Genomic DNA, 27,170 nt, shown 5'->3' on the forward strand with positions numbered 1-27,170 from the left:
GAGACATAGGGATCTCAGGGTGGACGTGGGTAGAATACAGGGTGAGACGGGCTACTAACCCCAATACCTTAACTTCTTCCCATCAGCTGGCTAGGAAGCTCTCTGACAGAACAGAGGTTATTACCCTTCTTTATGCCTTTAGCTTATTCTATTTCTTGAATACCAACAATGTGTCACTATGGGTCACATCATGTCCGATATAAGACAGGAAGTGAAGCTTTCCTTGTCATACTCTGTGGTGTAGCCAGCCGGTGGCCTCCCCCTCACAGAGGCTTACAACAGTTCCAGTGAGCGTCATTTCTGCCCCTCTTCCTTCTGAATCTCCAGACAGAAGAAATAGCTCTTCTGAGGCACGGGATGTCCACAAAGCATGCTGGGAAGTCTGGCTGAAGTGCTAAAATTGGTGGCTCTTAAAGTGTCTACTACCTGTCAGGGTCCGTCATGCGGCAGTGCTGGAACCAGGAGCACAGGGAAGGCAGGTGCTAGGTCACAGGACACGAGCAACCTGTAGATTCCCCCCACCCCCTTTCAAGGAGGGCAGAGTTTGGTGAGGAAAAACATTTGAGTCTGTAAAGAGCCGGTTACATGTTAGTGTGTGAAGGCCTTATGACGAAGTCGGGTGATGATTTTTTGCAAAGTAGATGCACACATAAAAGAATACTTTCACCTAAAATACGATTCAGAAAGTCTCTTTAAAAGCTACTTTGTAAGCCTCCAATCTGAAACTGAGGGTCATTCTAGAGAGCCACGACCAGAGGAAGGGGAGGCAGCCTGCTAGCCACAGTAGTCTCAGCTGCACACACACTGTGTGTGTGTGTGTGTGTGTGTGTGTGTGTGTGTGTTTTAGTCTCTGTCAGCTTGACAAAGCTAGAGCCACCTGGAAAGAGATAATTTCAAGTGAGGAGCTGTTCCTATGTGATTGGCCTGTAGGTGTGTCTACATAGCATTTTCTTGATTATCGGTTGACACAGGCGTGTTCTGTCCACTCTGAGTGGTACCATCTGTGGGCAGATGGTACTGGGTTGTCTAAAAGGCAAGCTGAGAGTTGTCTAAAAGGCAAGCTGAGCAAGCCACAAAGAGCGAGGCAGGAAGCAGCTTCCTGCATGATCTCTGCCTTTCTTCTTCCCTCTAGGATGCTGCCTTGGCTTCCCTTCATGATAAACCGAAACCTGTAACCCAAATAAGCCTTCCCTTGCCAGGTTAGCAGTTGTCAGGTTAGCAGTTGTCAGTGTTTATCACAGTGACAGAGATCAAACCAGGGCCCAGCGCTATTTGAAGCGAGAGTTGACACAGTGACCTTTCAGCTTTCTGTCAGTTCGTCCTGCTGCCTGCAGGCACACCCCCTACCCGGAGGCCTTTTGGCTCTGGCTGTATATTCTGACACAGCCTGCCTCACCACGTAGTCCGGTCCACGTAGCTTTAGACGAATACACTCTAATTTACTCCAAAGTCAGGGCAAGTGATGTTTGAGGCCCAGGCCTGGCTTCCTTTCACAAAGTGCCTCTGGTCCCTGGGAGCGCACTGGTCACATGCTGGCCATTTCAGGAGCGTATATAAAAGGGAGCTTGGGCCAGAGAGGGAGCTTGCTCTCTGTTCTCTTGCTCTGCCATTGCCCTTGGGTGGGTGACAGCTGGAGTTATACCCAGTGATTGCAGAACCTTTAGAGCCGGCTATAAAGCACTTTGCCTGGGTTTGTAGTTAGTCTGGGGATGGAACATCTCATTCTCTCACAGTGAGCCCATGTCCACCTGTACTCCAGAGAGTTGCTTTGCAAAATGCCGGTGGTTTCTCAAAGGACGATCTGTGTTTTCTAAGGCAGGGACTGTATCTGCTCTTTCCCTTCCATTAAATGATTCCCCGTGGCGCCCGATAAAAGATGGCGTGCTGAGTGGGTGCATAGTCAGTTCTGTCTCTCTCTCGCCTTCCTTTGAACCTCCCTCTACCTGGTTCCCAGGCCCTAGGCCTTTGCAGGAGACTGATTATATGCAAGCCTTGATCCGGAGAATTTGACAGGCAGGAAAGGAGGAAGCTCAGATAACACATCTGGACCAGAGGCAAAGGTGCAGAATCAACCGCACCCCTATAGATAGGTTCAGTGCTTACCCTCAGTCATGTGACAGAAACTGTCTCAGGACCCTTAAGGGCTCGGCTCTGAAGTCAGGCACGCGTTTGGCTGAGTGCTGAGGTCTTTTATGAGTTGCTTAACCTCCAAGAGCCTCAATTTCTTTCTCCATATTGTACAAGTAATAAGAAAGCTGGCGCCTACTGCGATCTAGGATACCCGTAAATACCTTCACTGTCTCCTACTTGTGTTTTGAGCCCACTGAGATTTAAATGTAAAGTTAGGGGACAGGGACCCGAAAGCTACCACCGTTGCTGATGAAAAGATGACAGGATGCTGTAGCTTGTGGACTTCCGACATTGAGTCCCAGACTTAGCTGGATATCCCCATTAGATCCCAGTCTAGTTATAGGAGGGTTTCACTCACAAAAACTCCAGAGATGGGGGTGGGGCACAAGCTTTCACTGCATACCACTCCCAGAAGAAGGGTCAGGCAGAGCACCTCAGATAAACCATCAGACTCGGGAAAGAAGTGGCTGTACTTTGCTCTGGTTTGAATATGGAATGTCCCTCACAGGCTCAGGTATAGGATATTCCTCATAGCGCCGGAGGTATTGGGTGTGTTGTATGTTTGGTCAGAGAGTCTGGAGAATAAAAGCTAGCTGGGGAAGGTAAGTAGTCTATGTCTTGTGACCTGACCCAGGCTCCCCTCTCTTCTGCTCTGCTTTCTGTCCATGCGATACCGGCAATTCTACCACAGTGTCTTATTACGGGCAGAAGCCATGAGCAAAACGAATCTTTCTCCCTTTTAAGTTGTTTATGACCAGCCTCTGCCATGGTAATGAGGAAGCAGGTTACTAAGAATGTTCTCGAGGACTTGCTCTGTGTGGGAGGATTTGTTGGGAAGCCCTCTGTGCTTACGTGGGAGGGCTTCACGGGCCATGCAGAACCCCACACGCATTCGCGTTCAGATAATCCTGTTTTGTAAATGGCGACAGTTGAGCCTGCTGTCAATTTAAATTTGCCTTCCAGTTCTTCGGCTGCGTTTTGGGGAGTTAGTTGAAGAAATCGGAAGGGCCAGCCCCAAGCTAGAGTTCTGAAAGCCAGACCACTAGCATGGCAGACTTCTCCCTTCCCCCATCTTTGTTCCCTTAGAGTAAGGATACCAGCCGCTCCCTGGGAAGCTGTGCATGCATCTGGCCTTGCCCGAGTTCTAACCGTCTGCCCTGTCTCTCTCTCTCGCAGTGCAAGTTGGAATTCCATGCTTGTTCTACAGGCAAAAGCCTCAGCTCCCTCTGCGATGGGCCCTGTCCGTGTCTGCCTGAGCCCGAGCCAGAGCCACAGAAGCCCAAGGCAGAAAAGAGTGGTGAGTAGAAGAGGGTTCAGAGGTCAAGGGGCAAGGGTTCAGAGGTCAGAGTGACTTGCACTGTCAAGTCCAGCTCACTTGCTTGGAGCCAGACTGTAAGAGACCTGTTCAGCCTGTAAAGGGACTATGGGCTCACTTGGCAAACAAGCTCTCCAGCTTGGGCAGGGACTCTGAGCTGAAGCACTTTCTACCGTTAAGGAGAGAAAGAAGAGCAGAGGGGCTTTTAAAAGAAACCTGTTAGCGCAAGGTGTGTGCCGGGCTCCTTCTGAGGGTAGTTTAGCTCCGGCATGGGAGGGGCAGGTTTTCAAGGACCCCTGCCCTTGGGCTTATCTCTCTCCAGTTGTAAACTCTAGAATCCTTTGAACCTCTCAAGACCGAACATCACAGAAACTGCAGAGATACCTCGGCGGAGGAGAGCTTTCTCCCCTAAGCCTTTCTTCATCAATACGTTCCACCGGAGTCCCGCATAAAGCCAAGGGACAGATGAAAGTGGACACCGCTGGGGACTGCTGTTTCCGGTCCAGGGTTGAGAGGGCAGGGACGACTAGGGTTTCTTGGGATATTTCCTAATGGGGAAATAATAAGGTCTCATTAGCCACTGCCTGCTTCTGAAATCCTTCAGTGACCATGGGCATTCTTGACTGTGACTGGCTGGTTCATAGAACACACTGCATCCCCATGCATGCCAGTGTATGTGGGAGAGGGAGGGGGGAGGGGGAGAATGCAAGAAGCGTCTAACGATTGAAGAAATGAACAGAGCGAGAGACAATATCATTTTTACCAGCCGCATGGGCAAGGACTAGGGCAAGGAGATGAAGACTTCAAGTCCAAGTCTGGGCAGTTCCGCTTTAGAAATGTTAAAGGCTCTCTGGGAAGTTTAGCTCAAAAGAGCAATATAGATCGGGAAATACTGCGACCACAAGTAATCACCAAAGATTAGTATTGATTTCCCAACATCTGATCTCATTGCATCTCAGGACAGTTTATTTATGTGAAAACTTAAGATACGATGTACAATACCTCTTTGTATTTTGGGCATGAGGTGTTGATGTTGTTGGTATCAATGAGGTCAGCTGGGGAAGTCCAGGTCCTCATTCACGTCAACAAAAGAACTCAGAGGAAGTACACAAAGCCCAGCAAGATAAAAAAAAAAGTGAGAGTATGTCACAAATCAAAAGGGAATACTTTTCTGGGTAGTAGCATGGGTGGCTTCATGGGCGAGGCCCACACTGGAAGGTTGTTCCTTCTATGGGTGAGAGGATGCTCATGGAGGATTGTCTCTAGGGTGGTGTGACTTGATTGCTTCCTACTTTGATTCATAGCCTAAGAGTCTGCTCAAGTTGTATCAGGAAAAATCACGCACAGCTAGTGCCTGAAGTCAGACATAGCACCCAGCGGGGACAGTTTCTGATAGTTTGTCCTTACTGAAGGAATGTCACTTACCAGTGCTTACATCCTGGTCATGTGACAGAAACTGGGTTTTTGTGGCTGCTAGTATTTTTGAAGATCTTGAGAATATCCCTACAAACTAAGCCCCTCCTGTCCCTGCCTTGGATCTATTTTCTTTTACTACATAGTCCAGAAAATTCTATCTAAAATTTTCTGAAGGCTTATTAGGAAAGCAAAGAGAGCTGTTTCAGAGACCTAGAGAGGTCCTGGCAAGGGAAAACATGCGGTCATGGACTCGGCACCAGGCTGGGAATAGACCGAGACTGCCAGCGGGTAAGAGCAAGGATTTTTTTTTAAACATTACACACTACAATTCTAGATCCATACTCTTCTAATTTCCTATTTATTTCTTTTCTTTGTTCCTCTATTCTGAGGGAAGGAAACTAACCCAAGGAGTCCTCTGTTGTTTTGCCTGTGGTATCCATAGATGAGGTGAAACCATTTCTTCTCAGGGGCCTCCAGATTTGGTGGTTTACACACTCACATTGAAGTAACACAGCCCTGTTTTGGGGCAGACCTTTTCAATTTCAATGAGGAAAACCCTGAGTTCTTTATAATGTTCTTCACACCTGAGGACAGGTAACTTTGGTTAAGCATGACCTCCAGGCATAGCTGTGTCATCAACTTAGGTAAATAGTCACTGGTAAAAAGTAAGACATGTTCTCCATGAAACCGTGCAAGTGTATCACCATTAGACAGGGATAAACAATGCCATGCCTGCATTCAGGAAGGTGGGTGAGGAGGAGACTGTTGTCTAAGTGAGGTTGAGATTTGGAAACGCTTGTTAGTGGTGAGAGACAGTTCAAAAAAGCACAGAGCTCATCTTCGCACAGCAGACAAGCCAACATTACAAAACCGTATTAACAGTATCTCCCAACAACCAGCTTCCGATACCCACGTCAGTGCCTTGCAGATGACGTGCTTGTTTCTCCTCCTTGCCCCTGGACTGAAATGGCTCCTGAAAAATATTTACTCAGTTCCTGAGGCCATTTGGAAGTTGTCTAAGAAACATGGCCTTAGAAGCCCCACATGTTCCGGCTACTATGAGTAACTGACATTTGGGGCAAGCTCTTCCTCTGGGACTCTGAGTCTGACCTTCTATGCTAACAATCCCATTGCTAACCTCTGAGTTACGTCGAATTTTCATGTAAGCATGGGGTGAAGCGGTAACCAAGTGCCAACAGCAAGACTGGAGACGGGGTGCTGTGTGATTACTGTATCTAGCATTGTCCTAATGGAGGGGAGGATAACCCCTTCCCAGCTCGAATGATTAATGACTTAATATGGATTCAATTGGTGACTCCTCGGAAGATAGCAGCACCTATGACTGAGAAAGGCTTTTGATAGCCCCTAGGGTCACCGCATTATGTACATCTGCAGTAACAGGGCTTGACCCACATTTGATCGAGGGAAGACGGTCTTTCCCTTGGACTGATGGTTCTTTCTATGAAGCTTTCAGGGTGACTTGTAGCAAGTGACACGAGCTGGGCTGAACTTGTGGTAACTGGAATGAAAAGGAACGTTGATTGTCAGGGAGGGGTCAGAGGTGAGGGGCAGTTCCCAGATGACACCTGAGCCGCAGGGAAGGGAGAAAGGCTGAGCCCCAGCCACTCTCTGTTACCTGTCATGGCATCCACAGGAAGTCTTTGCCTGTAAAGGACCTTGTGGCTCCCTCCTGAGGCAGCAGTACTCTTGATTCTCACAGAAATCATGTTTTACGGTCTCGCAGATACCAGTGTGTCCCCAGTGTGGTAATGTCGTTAAGGGACATTGCTAATGGTCTGTGTCAACGCCATTACCCTTTTGAACCTCCATGTGTTCTTAGAACATACTGGGGTCACTGCTAGGTATATTCAGCTAAGTGAGCCTTGGCTCTGAACTATAGGAGGTGAGGAGGAGAGGGGGCTTCTGAACTGCAATATAGTACGAGGTCCTCCTGGATATAGTTTGTCGTCCTTTGGTATTAACCCAACTATCTGGAGTTCTTCGGTTAGTTGGTGACCAACGTTTATTCCTGCCAGGCCTAGGGAGAGCTAACTGAGGTTGTGCCCACGACTCCTATGCGCCATATTGACTGATGTCCCATGGGATCCTCTCCTCTCTGGCAGATGCGTCTGTGCCGACTAGTACTATGACCCTATTCAAGGATATGGATAAGATCAGGCGGTCCTTTGGCGGTGCTCGGGCACCAAGGAGGCCATGATGAAGACCAGAGCCTCATGTCTCTCTGTGAACCTTCCCACGCAGCCTTTCCCATCCCCTGCAGAGGACATGCGCTTGATTCCCGTCACACACCGGGAACAAATCACAAGCCTCTGTCTCTATAGGGCTCTCCCACTATCTCAGTTTTTCAGGATTGCCTCCTCCCAACCCAGGACAAGAACTGGGTCTTAGGTGCAGAGCACGGGGTGAACAGCATCAGCCTTGGGTTCAGTCAACCCCCGCCCTTTCTTCTTCCCAGAGTCTCACTGCTTGGGGCCCCAACACTGATCAGTATTAGGTGCAGGCAGGGGAGAGTGGGAGGACTTGTCCACTCGCCCCCTCTTAATTTAAGAGCCCTGCATTTGTCCAGTTTTGGTGATTTTGAGATAAGATGTATCTCACTTGTAAACTGGAAGCGTCTGTGAGTCCTTCAGCCCCCTTTTGAAGTGAAAACCAGGCGGTTGGGTTTTCATTCTTTTTACTTCCCTGGCACCTTTCTTTTGACGTGACCCCTGAAGAGCTGGTAGGGGACAAAGTCATCCTTTCATACCTCTGAGTACTTCTTATTACATTTCTCAATTACCTTATGACCAGGGGCAAGTTACCTCTCTGATCTCATAAAGCCAGGCCAGCCTCAAAATTGTAGACTAATGATTGTTCAACAAAACAACAACAGAAACCAGAAGAAAGAAAACTGTTTAAATAAGAGAATTGAGAGGCAAGGCGTATAGCACAGTGGCAGCGTACCCGTTCGGTCTATGTAGACCTAGAGTTTGATCTCAAGCATTAAGACAAAAAAAAAAAAAAAAAAAAAAAAGGAGAAAGGTTCAGTAAATCTTTTAAGCCTAAGTTTAGTGTCTGGAATTTGCCAAGGCTAATGACCAGGAAGTCCCTTCTTAGATGGAGTGTCGTGTCTTAGCTGCAAGGTTTTGCAGCTGCCCTTTCTTCAGTCCTCAGTGAAGGGGTGGGGATGTCTTTAGTGCTAGGTGCATGAGTCTTTACAGTGGAGACAATCAAAAGAGACAGTAGCAGTCTCTAAACTGTGGCTCTGGGTGTGTATTTCAGTTAGACGGTGGGTAACCCCCTCTTGGCTCTAAATCTGAGTCCTCCCAGCCTGACTCCCCCCACACTCCAGTAGAGCTAACACCCCTTACCCTGAGCCTCGCAGCCTCACTGTGGGCTTTGTCCATGCAGGGAGTTTTGGTGAGCACCTGGGTGAGGGGAGGACTCTGCATAACCGTGGAGTTCCTGGTCGGGAAGGTCTCGGTTACTGCTGCCGTACCTGCATTTACAGCATCTGTGTTTTGTGAAGCAGAGGCCCCCCCACCTACCTGCACATCTACAGTAGATAAAGCTGACAGCGAGTAATCTATGCGTGTGCTTATGGATGTGTGTGAGCGTGTGAACACATGGGGTGCACATGTGTGCAGAGGCCAGAGGTCGACTTCAGGAATCTCCCTTAATGCTCCTCTGTCATAGATTCTTGAGACTTGGTCTCTCACTGACTCTGAGCTGTATTGGTTGGCCAGGAGCCCTTGGATCTCTCTGTTCCCACCCTACTTCCCAGCGCTGGGGTTCCAGATGCACTAAAGTTTATGTGGGTATTGGGGATCTGAACTCAGGTCCTCAAGTTTTATATAGCAGGTGTTACCCAGTGAGCCATTGCCCTAGTCTCCAGACATCTTTATGACATTCCCATATACCAGAGGAAAACCCTGGAGGCTCCCTGAGAGAGGGACTAGGTTACTGGACCTCAGGTCTCTATAGCTGGATCCCAGTTGGTTCCCCTCAGCCTGGATGAGGCAAGAGGTCTGCCTGCTGGGAGTTTACCCTGGCTCTGAAGTCATCCACTGAATCTCACAATGTCAAACACAGGTAGACAATGTCCTCATATTCTTAGAACCAGTAGGATTTGAACTTAGAACAGTGACTTCCTCTGCCCCATCTGTAGCAGGAGATGAAGAGGCTAGAGATGTTCACTAAGAGTAGCTCTGTCTCCTTCTGAAGGCTTTGGAGATACCTCAGGAAATGCTGGAGGAAGCTAGAGGGTGCTCCCTGTGGGCCAGCTGTGAGCTGGAGGACGGGTGAGGGGGCGAGCTGGGCTCAGGGAGCAGGAGAACAGCAGCTCTTGGCGGCTGGGCTTGCTGAGGGGGAAATAATAACTTCCCTCCAGTAGAGAAATCACCCACAGCGATTTTCCTTTCTCAAAAGGTGTTTTCCACCCGAGAGAGATTCTGAGGGGGAAGGAGTCCTGTGTTGACAGACGGTTGTCTAATTCCATTGCTTATCACAAGTGGATCCGAGGAAGTGTGTTTAAATGGGAACAGGAGACGGTAGGAAGGAGAGAGTCGAGTTCTGCTCAGCTGTAATGTCTCAATAGAAAACTCCTTTAAAATAAAAACCTGCCACCTAGGTTCCTCGGGCATCAGTTCTCAACCTGTGGGTTGCAACCTCTTTGGGGTTCAGATGAGTCTTTCCCAGGGGTCACCTAAGACCATCGGAAAACAGAGACCTTTACTTCACAATTCATAATAGTAGCAAAATTACAGTTGTGGAGCAGCAACAAGATATTTTGTAGTTGGGGGGTCACCCCAGCATGAGGAACTGCAGTAAAGGGCCATAGCGTTAGGAAGGTTGTGAACCACTGACCTAGAAGCTTGGAGATTGTCTTTGCAACCTGGAGAGAAGGCTCACCTTTAATGCCTGTGGTGGAGGAGAGTAGAGGCCCCAGGCCTTGCAAGCCTGTGATGTAAAATCAGCTTACAGTAACCGTTTCCTATCCGTTCAGCTCATGGTGTCTATTGTTCTGTTCCAGACTTTAGTCAGGAATTAAACGTACAGAGGGGCATTTAAGTTTCAGGAACCAGCTATTCTAAATGCCATGGCTTAGAAAGAAAGAAAGAGAGAGAGAGAGAGAGAGAGAGAGAGAGAGAGAGAGAGAGAGAGGAAGGAAAAAAGGAAAGAAAAAGAGAGAGACAGACAGACCTTGAGAATTAAATTGGCAACTGCTTAAAGAATTTGAATTCTCTAATCATGACTCTGAGGTAAGTGTTGCATTCAGCTTTGGTCTCTGCTTCTTCCTGTTTTGCAGGACCAACTCTGGGATGGTAGACCACAGGTCTCCCTGGTCCTCCTCATGCCTATTTGATATTAACTGATCAGAGAAAGCGTCGAGGGAAAAGAGAGGGGTAAACCAAGGCATGACTGGAGTTCAGAGTAGAGGACGGAAGCATGTTCTAGAAGATAAAGGCTTTGATAATTTGCCCAGCCCATGCCCTTACACTCTCTACACGTTACCTCCCGAGGCTGGAGAGAGGCCTCAGCTTACCAGTGCTTGCTGTTCTTCCACAGTGCCCGATTGTTGTTCCCTGCACAGGTATGGGGTGGGTGGCTCACAAGGCCTAGAATTCCAGCCCCAGCTCTAGTGCCGGTGCCCTCTTCTGGCCGCCATGTGCACCTGCACCCAAATTCCTGTATTCCACAGACAAAACCATGCATAACAAAAACTAAAATAAATATCTAAAAAAGAATTACCCAATAATGCACAATCTTATGTAAAAATCTAAATGCTAAGGAGAACTTGTTAATTACTCCAAGATCTAACCTGCTTTCTGAAAATGTTTCCAACTATGTATGTTTATGTGTGTGTGCATTTGTACATATATGTATATGATGCATGTGTTTATACATGCACACATACACACTCTGTCTTTTAAAAAAGATTTATTTTATGTATATGAGTACATGGTAGCTGTCCCCAAACATACCAGAAGAAGGCATCAGATGGCCATGAGCTACTATGTGATTGCCGGGACTCGAACCCAGGACCTCTGGAAGAGCAGTCAGCACTCCCAACCACTAAGCCATCTCTCCAACCTCGTACTCTGCTTTCTTAAGCTTAATTCAAATCGGGGTGTTTTGTATCCTGGCTTTTGTGCATCATGGATGTTTTCTTACAGAATCACAACTCTTTCCATGTGTCTCTGTGTGTGTGTATATGTTTCTGTGTTCCTACCGATGAATCACAGCTACGCTGCCTCTGCTCCTACCTGGGACTCCAGACTTAAATACACACCGGCCATTCATCATCTGTGCGTGGCTTCTCACAGGCACAGCAAGTGTGTCATGTCCCAAACAAACCTCTTCCTCCTGGGACACCTTAAATCATTAACCCTGCTTTTCCCCTGGCAACAGGAGCAGCCCCTCCCCCTCCCTCACATTTCACAGATAACCCACCAGCCAATCACATCGGCACAGCTCCTACCTTCATTTTTAAACATATGTCTTCCCACCACTACTACTATGACTCTGATAGAGATTCGGGGCATCCTTGGGTTTTATTTTAATCTCTTGCGATTGGTCTCCTGGGCCCTATGTCCTCTCTGAACACAGTAGATGGACACGTGTGAGCGAGTGTATGCTACCACTACCCAGGACACACCAACAACCGACTCCACATCTTGTTCAGGTTAATTGAAAACTGAAGACATCTTGGTGATGCGCAAAGCCCTACATGAACTGATTGATGTCCCGCCTCCCTTACTTACCCAGCTGTAAGTTCACAGGCCTCTTCTAGCAGACACATCACATAACCATGCCCTCGACTCTGCCTTTTCCTGGACAGCCCTCTAACAGATGTCACTTTCTTAGCAACTTTTATCCAGTTCTCTTTGCTCCTTCTCTACTTAATTTTCCTCCATAGCATTTATCACCCTCTAATAGATTCCATTTACTTCCTGCCCTGGGCATTGTCTTGCTTAGCCAGAATGGAAGTTCTACAGGGGCATGGTGTCTAGAGTCTCAATAACTGTCAGATGTTGGATGAATCTGGTTCTTCTCCTGTGTGTGTCTGTGTGTGGTGTGTGTTTATGTATATATATGTAGGTCTGTATGAGTATATGTGTATATATGAGTATATGTGTATGTGTGTGAGAGTGAGTGTGTGTGTGTGTGTTTATGTATATATATGTAGGTCTGTATGAGTATATGTGTATATATGAGTATATGTGTATGTGTGTGAGAGTGAGTGTGTGTGTGTGTGTGTGTGTGTGTGTGTGTGTGTATCCAATGTTTGAAATAGTTCTCGAGAAGGCTCCATTGTAGTACAGGATAAGCCTGTATTAGGTGTTTAATATGAGACTCATGTTCATCTGCTCAATTCTTCTAGCAAATGATGTTATTTCTACTGCTGATGAGAAAATGTGAGATCTGGATAGATCGTAGATGATAGAGCAGAGGGTTAAGTCTTTTCTGGAACTTTCATTTATCCCTTAGACTGTTCTTTTTTTTTTTTTCTTCCCGGAGCTGAGGACTGAACCCAGGGCCTTGTGCTTGCTAGGCAAGTGCTCTACCACTGAGCTAAATCCCCAACCCCCCATTGGACTGTTCTTAATCAATATAAAATGCCCATGAATGCCGGGCTTCCTTTAAAGAGTGAAAATAGAGTTTGATATACTGAAAAATACTGAAAATAGAGTGAAAAAGAGTTGATATACTGCAATATGCATGCCCAAACACATGCATGCACATGTGTGTCCATACCCACATATCTCCATGACCACACATGTCCACACACATGCATGCACATGTATACCCATGCCTATGCATGCCCAGACACATGCATGCACATATGTGTCCATGCCCACATACGTCCATGACCATACATGCCCATGCACATGCATATCCACACATAAGCATACCCACCCACATGTATACCCATGTACATGCATGCCCACACACATGCATACCTATATACATGAATGCCCACATATATACATGTCCATGCCCACATATGTCCATGCAACACATGCCCACGCACATGCATGTCCACACATAAGCATACCCATCCACATGTACACCCACACACATGCATACCTATATATATGCAGCCCACGTACATACATGTCCATGCCCACATATGTCCATGACCATACATGCCCACGCACATGCATGTTCATGTACATGAACAGCATGCACATCTATGTATGTTAAGCACATTTCCCTGTGGTTTTGGGACTCAGAGGGTTTGCCCCTTTCCTGGTATCACTCACGCTCCTCACTGACAGGGTTTCTCCAAGGTGAGAGACACACCGTCCTCACCTATTTTCTCCTCTGTCTTTCAGCCCTGTGCAAGGCTCTCTGGAGTTTATCATTGTCCCCACCACACTGTGCTTTTCTGATAGTCTCAAGTTTCCCACCTAGCTTCTTGAAGATAAAAAATCATTTGTAATCTGTCCTGAAGTCAACTGTTCCTCCATGGTTCGGCTATCTGCTGCTGTGCGAAAAAGATAGCACTGCGCACTATGAAATAAATTGGAATCAGGATCGTAGGAGAGCATGTGGCTGCTACACCACCAAGTGGGCTGCTAAGCAAATGCTGCCTGTTTCCTGGGTACCACTAGGAGAGCTGGGAGCCGGGCCTTTGACAGGGTGGGCAGTGAAGGAAGGCGGAGGCCCCACTCTTAACAGGTGAGATTAAGTGAGCTGTATTTTACCTAAAAATGCCACAAAGTTTAGCAGCCTGGTGTCCTCCCCTCATCCTGTGCCATGTTATAATCAGTGTGACCTCGGTATCTTCCGCTTGCGTGCCGATCCTCAGGATGATGCCATTACCATCAGGGTGACATCACTGTCCTCTGCTGGAGTGTCGTCATCATCGGCATGATGCCATTGTCCTTTGCCGAGGTATTATCCTCACCGTCAGTATCATGTCTGCACTCTCAACCTGTGCGTTGTCATCGTCAGGATGACGTCACTGTTCTCGGCTCTCTGCCCAGCATCTTGACGACAGGACAGACATGGCCGCAATGATAATGATTCTCTGTTGCAAAACCCAAAGTGGCTGTCTGATATGACGTGGGTAGGGGTGCCACTTTGACAGGGCATGAAGGGGGCAGTGGTACATCCCACTTTGGTTGGTCCACTTAAAGAACATATAACAAGGCAAGATGAAGTCCAAGCTCACTGTTTTCCTAAATATACCACGAGAGATACCTAGATCCATGGGACTGTAGGCAAAACCATATAGCAACCTGGACAGTTCCAGTCTGCACAAAACAGGGAGAAGAGGGCTCTGACAGCCACATCCTAACATGACAGTGTGATTCTTCTCCGAGTCCTGTGGGTAGCTCCCGGCAGCTCTTCTGTTCGAAGAGGATCTCAGAGCAAGGAAATGGTGGATGTTCTAGTTAATTAGTTCAAGACCTTGGAAGACCTAGAAGGAAAAGCAGTTTAGGACATGTTGGGGAGCTGTGTGAGGAAGAAGCCTGGTAGGAAGGAGCCAGGACCACGAAGGTCTACAGAAAGTACAACTCCTGCTTTCCAGAGCAATCGCCAGCATGGTGTAGAGCTCTTTCTTCATTGCTTACCGTCTTTTACCTTGTGGAAGATGCTTGTGTAAGGAGCTGTCAAACACTCCCTTTGGGCACCAGCCTGGAGGTCCTGGGAAGGGAGCTGCAAGTCTTTTCCTTTTCCTCCCCAACCCAGAGAGTGCAGAGAGTAAGTGCTTCCAAGGCCTGTCTGTGCTCTGCATGCTTCAGTCTCCTACAACCCCTTGCCTTTCGGTCATACATGGAGGCAGAGTGAGGCTGGCAACTCACTAGGCCCCCTGGGTCCATCTTGAAACAGGGTGTTAGTGTGGCCCTGGCCCCAGAAGTCACACAGGCAGCAAGTGCAGGTCCTGTGAAAACAGATTTAAAAGTTGAGTGTCAAAAGACCAGGAAATTAGTGTTGCAGGGAGTTTGATTAGAGTAAATGTCCGAAGAACAGGGCTGGTACAACAAAGGTGTCTTAAAATTGGTTTAAGCTAAGTTTAAAGAGGGAGAAAAAGTCATTTGTATGGGGCCATGAAGCTATTACTTTAAGGGGGTTCCTGAGACCTAAAAGGGTTGGACCTCTATCCCTATATGTGTTCAAATCTAAGCACGTACTGGTTCTAGGCTAGACTTACCGAGGGGGTTTTCAGAGCCCCAAGACAGAAGCCCAGGGGAGTGAGCACCCCACCCCAGCTTTCTCGGCGGACTCTGTATCTGGGCCTCAGCCTCCTGGGTGGACCTGGCATTTGTGCTTCCCATAGGCCTGAGCCTCGGCCTCCATATAAATGGTGGCTTTTATGGGTCCCTTTGCTTGTATGTGGTTCACACCTGTTAGTTTAACCTCTCTGCTTAGGCCTGCAGCCCCAGTTTTCCACACTCCCTGTTCTTGCCTGTGCACACATGCCCAATGCAATGGATTAGATCAGAATGCCTCTGGGCCTTCGGGGGATGAATTCACTGATGGACTACGTAGGTGCCTATTGTCTCCTTGTATTTAATAAATCTTAGGTCTCTTGTGATGCATGTGTTGATCCAAACCATCCCTGTCTCCCTCCTCCGACTCCTCCAAATGCCCCTCGACAAATCCCAGTGTGCTCTCTATGCCTTTTCTAAAGCACATGTATCTGAGATCCCTGTAGGTGAATGGGTCGATGGGTTAAGAGTCAGGCCCTTCAGTCAAGGACTCTCGTCTGAGTTCCCCAAGCTCATCGCTTTGGCCTTGCTCTATCCACCCACACAGTGTGTTTTAATAGCTCTTCTGGTTCAAACCGGTTGTCCCTTTACATCCATGGCTGGTATGGACAGGGCTCGGTTGGGCATATTTCTAGGCAAAGAAGGAGGAGGAACTGGTGATTGAAAGAGGAGTTTTGTTTGTTTGTTTGTTTTGTTTTGTTTTGTTTGTTTTCCACTCAAGCTGGGTGTTTGTAGCACAAGAATTGCACATGGTCCTATGTCATAACATGCTCGTGCTCCAACCCGATTAACACTGGGCCCAGGAGGAAACCAATCTGCCTATCCAGGAAAATACAGCAAACTAGAGCCACAGGGATTGGGTACTTCACACAGCTTGCTGCTGACGACCTCTGAGCTCCATTTAGACGTGGAAGGCAAGATCCCAAACACTGTTTTCTTTTTGCCTCTCAAAATTGAGGTCAGCGGTTGAGTCTGTTAGTAGGAGTAATGTGTTTTCCTGCTCCCGCCCATCCATCATCCTGCTGTCCAGCCTTAATCATGTGCTCACTCTGTGCCCAGATGCACCACCGTGTCTCCCTCAGAGGGACAACAAGCGCTGTCTACAGTGGAAAATCAGTAATGCGTCCTGCACACAGAAGCACTTGTCTCCCAAGGTTATAGTTCTCTGAGTCTGGGCGGCTAGCAATCTCTTTCTGGAGTTGGGTTTATGAGTCCCGCAGCCCGCAAGATTTTTTTTTATTGACTTCTGAGAAGTTTGCTGGAATTTTGACCTACTTCCATTGTGGCCCCTGTGGTCAGGCTCCATTACATGTGGAGGAGACGAGGACACTGACCTTAAGATGTAGACAATACTTGAGCTGCCGGATGCTCAAAGGACATTTGGTTCTCTAGTGTGGGGATTGGTAGGCTCTGCCTCTGAAACTGACGTCTGATTTATCCTTGTATCCCAACACAGGGCTGATCTTCATCTGGATGCGACCAAGTGTGACTTGTATTATTAATTTGCAGTGTATGGGGTATGCATTTAACGAGAGTAGTATTTTGATACATAGATCTCCAGGTTAAAGGTACCATCCTGGGTACTTCCTGTGTTTTAATTGTTCTGCCATCACTGGAGACTGCCTGAGGCTTGGTTTGTTCTGAGCCTTCCGGTTCACTAGGTTGCTTTCCTTGGTTGCTCACTGTGCCAGCTATAAGTGGACATTCGCTCTCTGATTTCCACAGAGGCGGGAGCCTACCAGTTTCTCTTCCTCTGACTTCCCGGCAGTCTCTGCACAACCTGGGGTTTCAGGAAAACACACGTGGTGCACTTCTTTCCGTTATCTGACCTCGCGTGGCACACAGTGGGACCTGGAGAGGCTGTGTAGTTGTCTAGAAGTGGTGTGGGCTGTGGAAAACCAGGTAGCTGTGGAATTGAAGTTTGCTCTAGAGTAACAGATTTGAAGGAAGTTTCTCTGAGGCTCTGTTCCTCATCAATGAAACAAAGTGATTCGGCTTGTCTCGAGGAATCAGCATAAAGATGGGATGAATTCAGAGAGGTAGTTGTGAAAACAGCTGACTCTGAGAGGTATTCAATGGTCGTTTGCTGTTGTTGCTGATGACATAAGCACATGCATAGGCCTCTGGCTTGGGTCTATTTTTTTTTTATTAACTTGCGTATTTCTTATTTACATTTCGATTGTTATTCCCTTTCCCGGTTTCCAAGCCAACATCCCCCTAACCCTTCTATATGGGTGTTCCCCTTCCCATCCCCCCCATTACTACCCTCCCCCCAACAATCACGTTCACTGGGGGTTCAGTCTTGGAGGACCAAGGGCTTCCCCTTCCACTGGTGCTCTTACTAGGCTATTCATTGCTACCTATGCAGTTGGTGCCCAGGGTCAGTCCATGGTAGTGGCTTAGTCCCTGGAAGCTCTGGTTGGTTGGCATTGTTGTTCATGTGGGGTCTCGAGCCCCTTCAAGCTCTTCCAGTCCTTTCTCTGATTCCTTCAACGGGGATCAAATGCTTAAATTGCCCTAGATACACAAAACACATGAAACTCAAGAAGGATGATCAAAATGTGAATGCTTCACTCCTTCTTTAAAAGGGGAACAAGAATACCCTTGGCAGGGAATAGGGAGGCAAAGATTAAAACAGAGGCAGAAGGAACACCCGTTCAGAGCCTGCCCCACATGTGGCCCATACATATACAGCCACCCAATTAGACAAGATGGATGAAGCAAAGAAGTGCAGGCCGACAGGAACTGGATGTAGATCTCTCCTGAGAGACACAGCCAGAATACAGCAAATACATAGGCGAATGCCAGCAGCTTGTGTCTATTATACACGCACTTTGTCAGTGCACTGCCTTCTAGATATTTGAGTTCTAAGATCAGCTTTGTTGACCTAGAGCAGTACAGTCAGCCCTCTACCTGTCATCTGTTCAATCCTGGTGGTGGTGGTTGTTAAGGAAGAATCTACTAAACTATATTCTTATTTACCCAGGTTTTTCCAGTTGAGGCTGGCCTGTTAAATTTAAGTGTTCTAGAGCTTTCTGAGAAGGCTTTGGGCTTGGCAGTCCGGTTAGACGTGGCATTGGGTCCTCCTCACTCCTGAGGTGTGCATGGAGCAGCCGAAACACTTGTAACCATAAGACGCCAAGCCCAGGGAGGCAGCCTGCACATGGAACAAAACACAGTAGGACAAGGAGACAGCCCAGGGCCCTGGTGACAGCATAGGGAATTTGGACAAGTGCTGTGACTCCATTTCCCTCAGCTTGTGCCACAGACTAATGCCACGTGACTGAATGTCACCATTGACACTGTTATGTACCGTTAACTGCACACTGTAGTGGAAACAGAGCCTGTCCGCTAAAGACCATGTTTGTGGAGGCACACGGCATTGGCGTGAGGGCCTAGAGCTCCCAGAGTCAGGATTCAGGGATGGAGGATACATAAGAGAGCTGCAGTGCCATCTCCCAGAGTGGCAGAGGGGGTTTCCTGTGGGTCTTGGGCACAGAGAACTCAGTGAATGTTCTTCGTGGATAGCTGGAGGCTGGTAACCCGCATGTGTGCGATACCAGCCGCTGTCCCTCACACCTATAAAAAAGGAGCAGCGTGGTGCACGGCCAAGCAGTCACGCTGACCTTTACTGTGTGCAGGGAGGAGTGTGGAGGAACTGCCCAGCTGGAGACGACAGCATGTGACACTAGGCAGCAGGCCCGGACAGCAGTTAGGATTAAAAAGAGGAGTTAATCATGTTTGTTATAGAACACTATTAAAATACTGCAAACGACAACGGATAAATTTTTAAAAATGACTCAGTCTCCCAAACTGAACGCAATCACACACCATTTAAAAATCCTTACTAGGAGCTTAATAGTGCTTAATATTACCCACGTACCATCTATTATTCTTTTAAAACTTTGCTTTTAATGTCTGCATGGTATTTGATTACATAAGTGTAATGTAATTTTTTCTAACTGGTCCCGTATTATCGAACATTTAAGCTTCTTTCTAATTCACTGTTATAAAACTCTGCCTTTATGAACATCGCAGTGTATTAATTTTGCAGACATCTTAATTATTTGCATGAGATTCAGTCCTAGAGGGAGAGCCTGTGCGTTGGAGAGCATACACGGTCTAAGGCTGTTGTTAAACCCCGGCAGGGCTTCTTTCAGGGACGAGAGAGCACACTCGCCTATTCTGAGACACTTAATATTTTACAGGTTTTACAGAGATTTTTCTATTTTGTGAGGTAAGAAAGAAAGCACCTTAATTAGCTAAGATTTGGTTCCAGTCATATGCCCGAGACTCCAGTTCTTGCAAAATAGGGCCTTGAATGAAAGAGGGTCTCCTTTATTTGTGTGTTACCTAGTTGGCTTTCTTTTTGCTGTGATAAACACCATGGCCAAAGACAACTTGGGAGGAAAAAAAGGTTTATTTCGTCTTACATTACAGTCCGTCATTAAGGAAATCCAGGGCAGGAACCTGCACTCAGAAACTGAACTAGAGACCAAGGAGGAACGTTTACTCACAGCACTAAGTCCTTGAGGCAGCCCAAGGTGTCTTGGTTTGGTACTGCCCACAGTGGGCCGAGCATGTCTACATCAATGGACAATTGACAAAATGTCCCATAGCCGTACAGACAGGTCATTGTGATGAGGCAATCTCTGTTCCCTGGTGACTCCAGTTTGTGTCAAGCTGGCATAGGTCTAACCAGAACTCAAGTCAAGTGCTGGGAAGTTAGAGACTCAAATGGGCAGCCTCCGACATGAGGGACCCAGGCTTCTTCCTGTTGTTTCTCTGGAAAGCCCACTCCATGGTAGCAGTCTGCTAGAGTGGCCATTCCACTGCAGTGCACTCAACAGGGGAAATCGAAAGGCAAAGGGAGCTGCACCGCTTTCTTTCATGTGTTTATCGGTCAAGCTGGGTGTAATTCCACCGACATTCAAAAGCCAAGTCAGTCTAAATTTAGTCTGAATCTAGTCAGAAGGCCCCATAACTGGGAAACGTAGCTTTAGGCTTGGGATGGAGAAGGGTAGCTGGAAATGCAAGTTCTCATTGCCACGGAAAGCACAGCAATGCATCTTGGGAAGCAACTGTGCCAATCCATCTGGTTCTTGACTTCTCTGTTTTGGTTACAAAGTTCTGACATGTGTTTGTGAGGGGGTACTGTGTGCGTGCTGTTTGTAATTGCTCTTCAAATTCCCCACATGCCCTGGAATTTCAGACTTAAGGCGCCAATATTATCCACATTCTTCCCAATAGCATATGGATCCTTCACGTACGCCTCCCTTTTTTCCAACATGCTTGTTTTGAAGAGTCTTTGGTACTGTTTGTCTGCTTTTTGTTTTGGATGTAAGATCTCCATACATAGTCCAGACTGGCTTCAAACCCTTGACCTTCCTGCCTCAGCCTCCTGAGTGCTAGGATTCGGGAATTTTCTGAGGTTTATTTCCATCCCTTAGATCATCCTTGTCTTTCAGAGTTTTTGGCTTTGATTGACACCCAGCCTTCTCTCCCCCATGCTGAGGCCAGGTGTCCCTTTCATTCCGTTCCTCCTGTTGAATGCACTGGGCCAGTGCCATTGAAACAGGAAGCCCCAGTGAGAATGCTTTCATTCTGCAACCCTCTTGTCTACTATAAGGAGTGCTCATTTTATTCTGCCATTATGCTTCCTGTTACAGAGTGAGGGCTGAGACCCACTCAGGGATTAGAAACTATACTTGGAAAATTTTAATCAATACTTCTTGGGACACGATATGAGAAATGCATCTACAGGACGTTTCCTGTCCGCTTTGAATAGGCAGCTTTTTCACGAGTTCCTTTTACCCAGTAATTTACCTCTTCACCTACCAGCTTTCAGGTTTTTCCCGGTTATTCTTACCCATTCATTTGCCTAGATGATATTCCAAAATCACTTTCTCAACCCTTGGAAAATGAGGTTTAGATTAGGTCTACAAGGTAACCTGACAAGGTCTGAGTGCACTGGGCTCCGCTGCGCCATCTGCAAGTGTGGCACATGTGTGTCTTTACCCACGTCTCCTCTAGCAACGTCTGCAACTCTTGCGCTATGTCTGCGAGTAGAGGGGATGATGGTGACTGCTTTTCTAAAGGAAATACATTATGCGTGCTTGCTAAAAATGATTATTTCAGATAGTCCATCGTGATTCTGGTAGATTTTTTTTTTTTTTTTTTGGTTTATCATTTGGGATTTCGTGTAGAAAGTTATATCATCCGCGGGTAATGGGCATGTTCATCCTTCGCTCCAATCAAAGCTTTAAGAAATAGCTGTCATTTACTCATGACAGCCATTGTTAGACCCTGGGTGCATCTATCCTCTTAGTCATCCCAAGTGCCCACTAGGGGAGATACCATTATCTCCATTTTAAAGATGAGAGAGGAGAAAGTGATCCTTTTAAAATCCGAAGTGCGCCAAGTCACACATCCAGCAAATGACAGAGTCGGGTTTGACCCCAGATCATTCCGTTCCCTGCATCTTGAGCTGAACGTGCTTCCCTCAGCTCTCTGGACAGGCTCCGTTTCTCTGCTGTGCTTTATGTCTTCAGTTGAAACGTCTAAAATAAAGTGAATGTTACACTATGTACTTCGCACAGAAGCCACGGTATGGGGGCATGACCTGGGACTCAAGGCCGCCGTCCAGTCTATCCCTCTGAGAAGGACCTGGCCCCTCCTCCCCTTGGGCTTGCTCATTTCACCCTCCTTTTCCTGTTTAGCCCTCGCTCTCCAAGAAAGCTGGACTGTTTCCTGAAGCCATCCCTTCACAACCCGTTGTCTCATTTACAGCTTTTATTTTAGGGAAGGTGCTGCCCCCCGCCCCACCCCCCATACATCTGAATAGAACAGAGGGTAGGGTTTCCTGATACAAACCTGCACCCACTACTCTCCATTGTTAAGAAGTTGGATGTGCATGATACATTTCCACAGTTAGCAAACCAGTAACAATATGTTAATTAAGTTCATACTTAATGGAAACAAATTCGCATTTATCTGTTTACTTGTTTTGTGTAGAGCAGGACAGGAGGTACACGCGCATGCCACAATGTTAACATGGAGTTCAGAAGACAATTAGAAGAAGTTGATCAGCTCCTTTGGCCATGTGGGTCCCCGGGGATCGAACTCTGGTCCTCAGGCTTGGCGGTGGGTGTTTTCCCGCCCATCCATCTGACCAGCCTGCAGTCCAGATTTTAACTCACACTTCTTCTCAGAGTTTCCTTTCCTGTTTCAGGCACCCGTGTCTCCTCAAGGTTTGTCATACTTTCTGAAGTAAAATGCCATAAGTGCCACAGGTCAAGAGCATGTGTTGTCAACATGGCTGTGACAGCTGCCATGACCCTTGGGAGCCTGATAGACATAAGGTTGTTGGGTTCCTCCATAGTAACTCGTTACTGCACACGCCCACATCTAAAACAAGGGTGGTGCTTCACTTCCTGGAATGGACACTCTAGGGCAGAGTGCCTGTGAAAATCTTGGGGAATTCTCCTACATAGGTAATGTCTCTCTTCCTTTATTTATCTTTAATCATGTATTTAGAAAATACTGACTCAGGAACTTTTTAATATTTTACATTACTATATACATCGCTTTATACTTGTGGTCTATTAATCCGATATTGAGATTTTGTTTAATATGTAACCATATTGGCTATCAAGAGTTCTCTCTCTCTTGGTCCTGTGGCCCTTCAACATAGCTCTCATTGTGGTTACTTACATATTATTTTTGCAACAATTAGCAAACAGTAACAATATATGTTAATTAGGTTCATACTTAATGAAAAAAATTTGCATTTATTTACTTTAAAAATTGCTGGCACAATTAGATGTTCCAAACTCATCTAGTCTATCACCAAGCACATCCTAGCGGCCTTTGACATCCTAAACGCTGTTTTAAATCCTTGCATATTGTTCACGGATTGAGCTATGAAGTTTCACTGTGAAGAATACACAGTATCACATGCCGGCCCTGACAGCATTGTAAAGAATTCATCTCTTAAGACATTCTGCCTGTTTCACCTTTTCTTTCCTAAAATATTTTACTTATTTAGTGTATATGAGTACATTGTAGCTGTCTTCAGATACACCAGAATCTGTTACAGATGGTTATGAGCCACCATGTGGTTGCTGGGAATTGAACTCAGGACCTCTAGAAGAGCAGTCAGTGCTCTTAACCTCTGAGCCATCTCTCCAGCCCCTTTCACCTTTTCAACTACTCTTTCTTTCCCAGCTCAACCCCCTGGGAACTGATGGTTGGTTTATATTGTCTAATACTTTTGCTTTTCTAGAGAAATGTCTAACGATGCACCCACACCTCTGTGTAGCACGTCTAAGTGGCTTCCTTCACTAATATTTAAGAGTCACTGATGTGTTTTTACAGTTCGATAGTGGGATGATTTGAGTATGCTTGGCCCAGGAGTGGCACTATTAGGAGATATGACCTTGTTGGAGTGGGTGTGGCCTTGTTGGAGTGGGTGTGGCCTTGCTGGAGTGGGTGTGGCCTTGTTAGAGTAGGAGTGGCCTTGTTGGAGTAAGTGTGCCATTGTGGGTGTGAGCTTTAAGACCCTCATCCTAGCTGCCTGAAAGCCAGTCTTCTCCGAGCAGCCTTTAGATGAAGATGTAGAACTCTCAGCTCCTCCTGCACCATGCCTGCCTGGATGCTGCCATGCTCCTGCCTTGATGATAATGGACTGAACCTCTGAACCTGTAAGCCAGCCCCAACTAAATTCTGTCCTTATAAGAGTTGCCTTGGTCTTGGTGTCTGTTCCCAGTAGTGAAATCCTAACTAAGAGAGATAGCTTGCAAGTCTTTGTTACTTATGGGCACACCGTTGTATTACTGTTTGATAGTCTGTCAGCCAACTGGAGGACATCTTAGTAATGTCTAGTTTGTGTGATCCTTGACAGAGCTGACATAAACTCTTGAATTCAACTGCTAGTGTTGCCTTAGTTTGAAAGTCAGTTGGATGGGGTCTTTAACATGCTATGGTTGGGCTCTGTGATGTATTGTTTAGGTTTGGAGCCTGTCACAGTGGGTGCACCCTTTTACGCTTCCACAAAAATAGTCAGAGTTGCTTCTTTGTGTGATCAGAAGCACCTGGGAATGTCAGGTGTGTGTGTGTGCGTGCATGTGCGTGCGTGTGTCCATGTCCATGGCATCTTGTGCTCTCTTACATTTTCCTAATACCAAGTCATATGCATTTTGTGACTATTTTCTTCCAACATTTGCAGTATTTTCTTCTGTTTTCAGTCTTTAACAATGTCATCCACTGAGCATACAGTTTTGATTTTAATAAGGTTCAACTCCTTCATTTTATTTCTTTCATGGTTTGTGCTATGGCTATGTATTACGAGTTCATCACCAACCTCAAGGACACACAAGACTTTCTCCTTGGTTTTCTTCTGTGTAGAAGAAACGTTTGCAGTGTGCACTGAAGGGACGATGCATTTTGAGAGATTGTTGGTGCAAGGTCTCTGACTTGGTCATTCTCTTTCGTTTGTATAACTAACCACTTATTGAAAACAGTCAACTCTCTCTATGGCTATGACAATATATTTTTTACTGCTTCAGGTATTTATTTTCCTCAGTGCTACCTCACTGGTACACTCATAGAATAATTATATTGTCCTTAGACATGTGGTGACATAAACTTACTTTTCTTCCTTTGGTATAGTAATACTCATAAAATAGTGTTTTTTTTTTAAAGGAAAAAATGTTTGGGCCCTGGCCTTATTGTATGAAACATGTATTTTAGTTGATCATGTGTTGACCAACATATAGGAGACCCTGGTTTATCCCTTGTTGACTTACAGTAAGGATGGTGAGGAGGGAGAACGTTCAGGGCTCTAGTGGATCAGCAGGTATCTATGCATAGCCTTACCACAAGGGCACCTGTGCCCACACAGCTCTCACCAGTGATTCTCAGATAAAACCTGGTGCTGTTAATTAATCTCCAGAGATATTGAAATATCTGAGAAATGGATGATTTTTTTTAACAACAAAAGAGACCAGAGACTAGGGGGCAAAATTCCGAGCTTATGGTTCAATGAAGATGAGATCAAAATTAGTTCTCACTTCACAAAGACATTGATAGGTTTCCCCGAGACACCAGTCATGTCAGAACTCCTCTGGGTCGTATGTTTGCTCTGATATGGTCTGCAGCATCAAGCACTGAGGGCTGTCTCAGCGGTATTGAGCCCCTGTGTTTGGGGGATTGCCATCTGCAGAATATTCTCTTTGCTTGCCTGCCCTCGGTTCTAGGTTTGCTAGAGAGTCTCTGCAGCACCCGTCTCCTCTCTGCAAGGCATATTCATACTTTGTCGTGAGTTACCAGTCCTAATGTGGCGCTGAGGTGAGGAGCCATGTCCAGGGTGGATTGGCACCAGATGGTGTGCATCAGGATATGTTAGAACAGCAGTCCAAGTACTTATGAGGCTGGGAGCCTGCCGTTTGCTATCCTGCCTCCCTCATAGATCTTGGGCGGGCTCATTCAACCGGACGCCACTCAGTGCCAAAGCTTCTTTCAGCCTAGGCTCAAAGCCCAGTCTCTGTTGGCACCACCATCCAACGGGCACTGGGCAGCTGATGGACAGAGCCAGAGCAGGCGACCGAGTACAGGAGAATGACAGAGACCCCAGTGAGCATCTGACTGTGCATGGCAACTTCACAGTGACCTTCAGCAAATTCCCTGCAGAAGGCAGTCTTGGCAGGCTCAGGCCTGCAGCTGCTTTCACTACTCTTCAAAGTATGGGAACAACAAATGGGTCGCTCGTGGGGATATTTGGTCCCAGCTCATCCGGAGGAAGGTTGGCATGATGGGAGCTTTGTTTCGGGCGGCGTACAGCTGTGGATTCCCAGCTTTGCTCTGTCACTAGGCTGCTTCATCCTTTCTCTGTCGAGGTCGAGCAGACGCTACCAGCAACTGGGAGTTTATAGGGAGATCAAAGCGTCCTTAGGATCCTGGTGGTAACGCCACTCCTCCCTGTGGGCTCTGACCACAGGCTTGGTTATCAAAGCCTCTGGCTTTGTTTGGTAGCGAGCCAGAGCGGTAGTCTAAAAGAGCCTCATGACAATTTTCACCTGCCAGTTTGGGCCTCTTGCAGAAGCCAGCACACAGGGTGGAATCGTGAGGAGAATTTGTCAGTGATGCTAAAGTGCCCAGTGGACCACTGGTGAGAATATGACTCCTGAGATCCTCGGGAATCCACACTCCTTGATTGCTCGTTTCTGCAGCTCACCCTTCCCCCTGTTCATCTAGGTTCCCAGGGCAGGCAGAATGTTCATGTTGCATGAAAACAATACATGGCAGGCAGGGCTGGGGAGATGGCTTAGTAGGTGAAGAGCTTGCTGTGCTGCAGTGAGGACTGGAGTTCAGATCCCTAATACCCACATAAATGGCGGGCAGATGTGGGGGACCAGAGGCAGAGACAGGGAGACCTGGGCATGCTGCCCTGCTGGGCTGGATGAAGCCATGAGCTCTGGGTTGCAGTGAGAAGAGACCCTGTCTCAATACACAAGGAAGACATACATGAACTCCTGGCCCACATGCGCATAAACATATGCATGTGCCCACATCATGTATACACATACACACAAATCTGTGTGTGCCAGGGGGAGCTGGAGGGATGAGGAGGTTTTCCTTCTAGATTCAGGTAGGTCTGTATTCTGAAGCCTCTGGATAGATGATTTCTATAAGAAGCTTTACATGTTTGAACTCCTGCCTTCATCCTTTAGCAGAGTTGGTATTAACCTAATACCTAGACCTCGAAATATAACTGGCAGAGGAACGCTGTGGGAGTGTGCCTTGCCATATAGACTCATACCCGCCACTGCCTTCTTTAATATCATTGATAAAGCAGGCCTTGTATCAACTCCCCTCCCATGTCTGTCATGAGTCCCTGTATTAATTTGAACCCGGAATGTCATTCTTGCTTCCTACACTATGCAGAGCACATTTAAGATGTAGAACTAACCATGCCATGTTTGTTCCAGTAGAACTTGTACCTTTAATAAATGAATTTTTTAAAAAAATCACACATTTTTTTAAAATTTTGATAATTCCTCAAAAGGGAAAGCAACTTCCGAGTATTA

The 27,170-nt window shown here is 46.9% G+C and overlaps 1 protein-coding gene and 1 long non-coding RNA gene across 8 annotated transcripts in view; one reads left to right on the forward strand and one right to left on the reverse strand.

Moving 5' to 3' along the window:
* The window catches only part of Spock1 (sparc/osteonectin, cwcv and kazal like domains proteoglycan 1), a 480,143-nt gene that overhangs the window by 395,077 nt on the left and 57,896 nt on the right, over positions 1 to 27,170 (forward strand). For all 3 annotated transcript variants that reach the window (NM_001271297.1, XM_063276334.1, XM_063276335.1), the window contains one exon: positions 3,307 to 3,427. In NM_001271297.1, coding sequence (NP_001258226.1) covers positions 3,307 to 3,427 — 121 coding nt within the window. The remainder of the gene's footprint in view (positions 1 to 3,306; positions 3,428 to 27,170) is intronic.
* The window catches only part of LOC120097735 (uncharacterized), a 29,405-nt gene continuing 8,012 nt past the window's right edge, over positions 5,778 to 27,170 (reverse strand). For all 5 annotated transcript variants that reach the window (XR_005495374.2, XR_010059041.1, XR_010059043.1 and 2 more), the window contains one exon: positions 5,778 to 14,756. This is a non-coding gene — a long non-coding RNA (uncharacterized LOC120097735). The remainder of the gene's footprint in view (positions 14,757 to 27,170) is intronic.

Source organism: Rattus norvegicus, chromosome 17 (assembly GCF_036323735.1).
Source record: "Rattus norvegicus strain BN/NHsdMcwi chromosome 17, GRCr8, whole genome shotgun sequence".
NCBI lineage: Eukaryota > Metazoa > Chordata > Mammalia > Rodentia > Muridae > Rattus > Rattus norvegicus.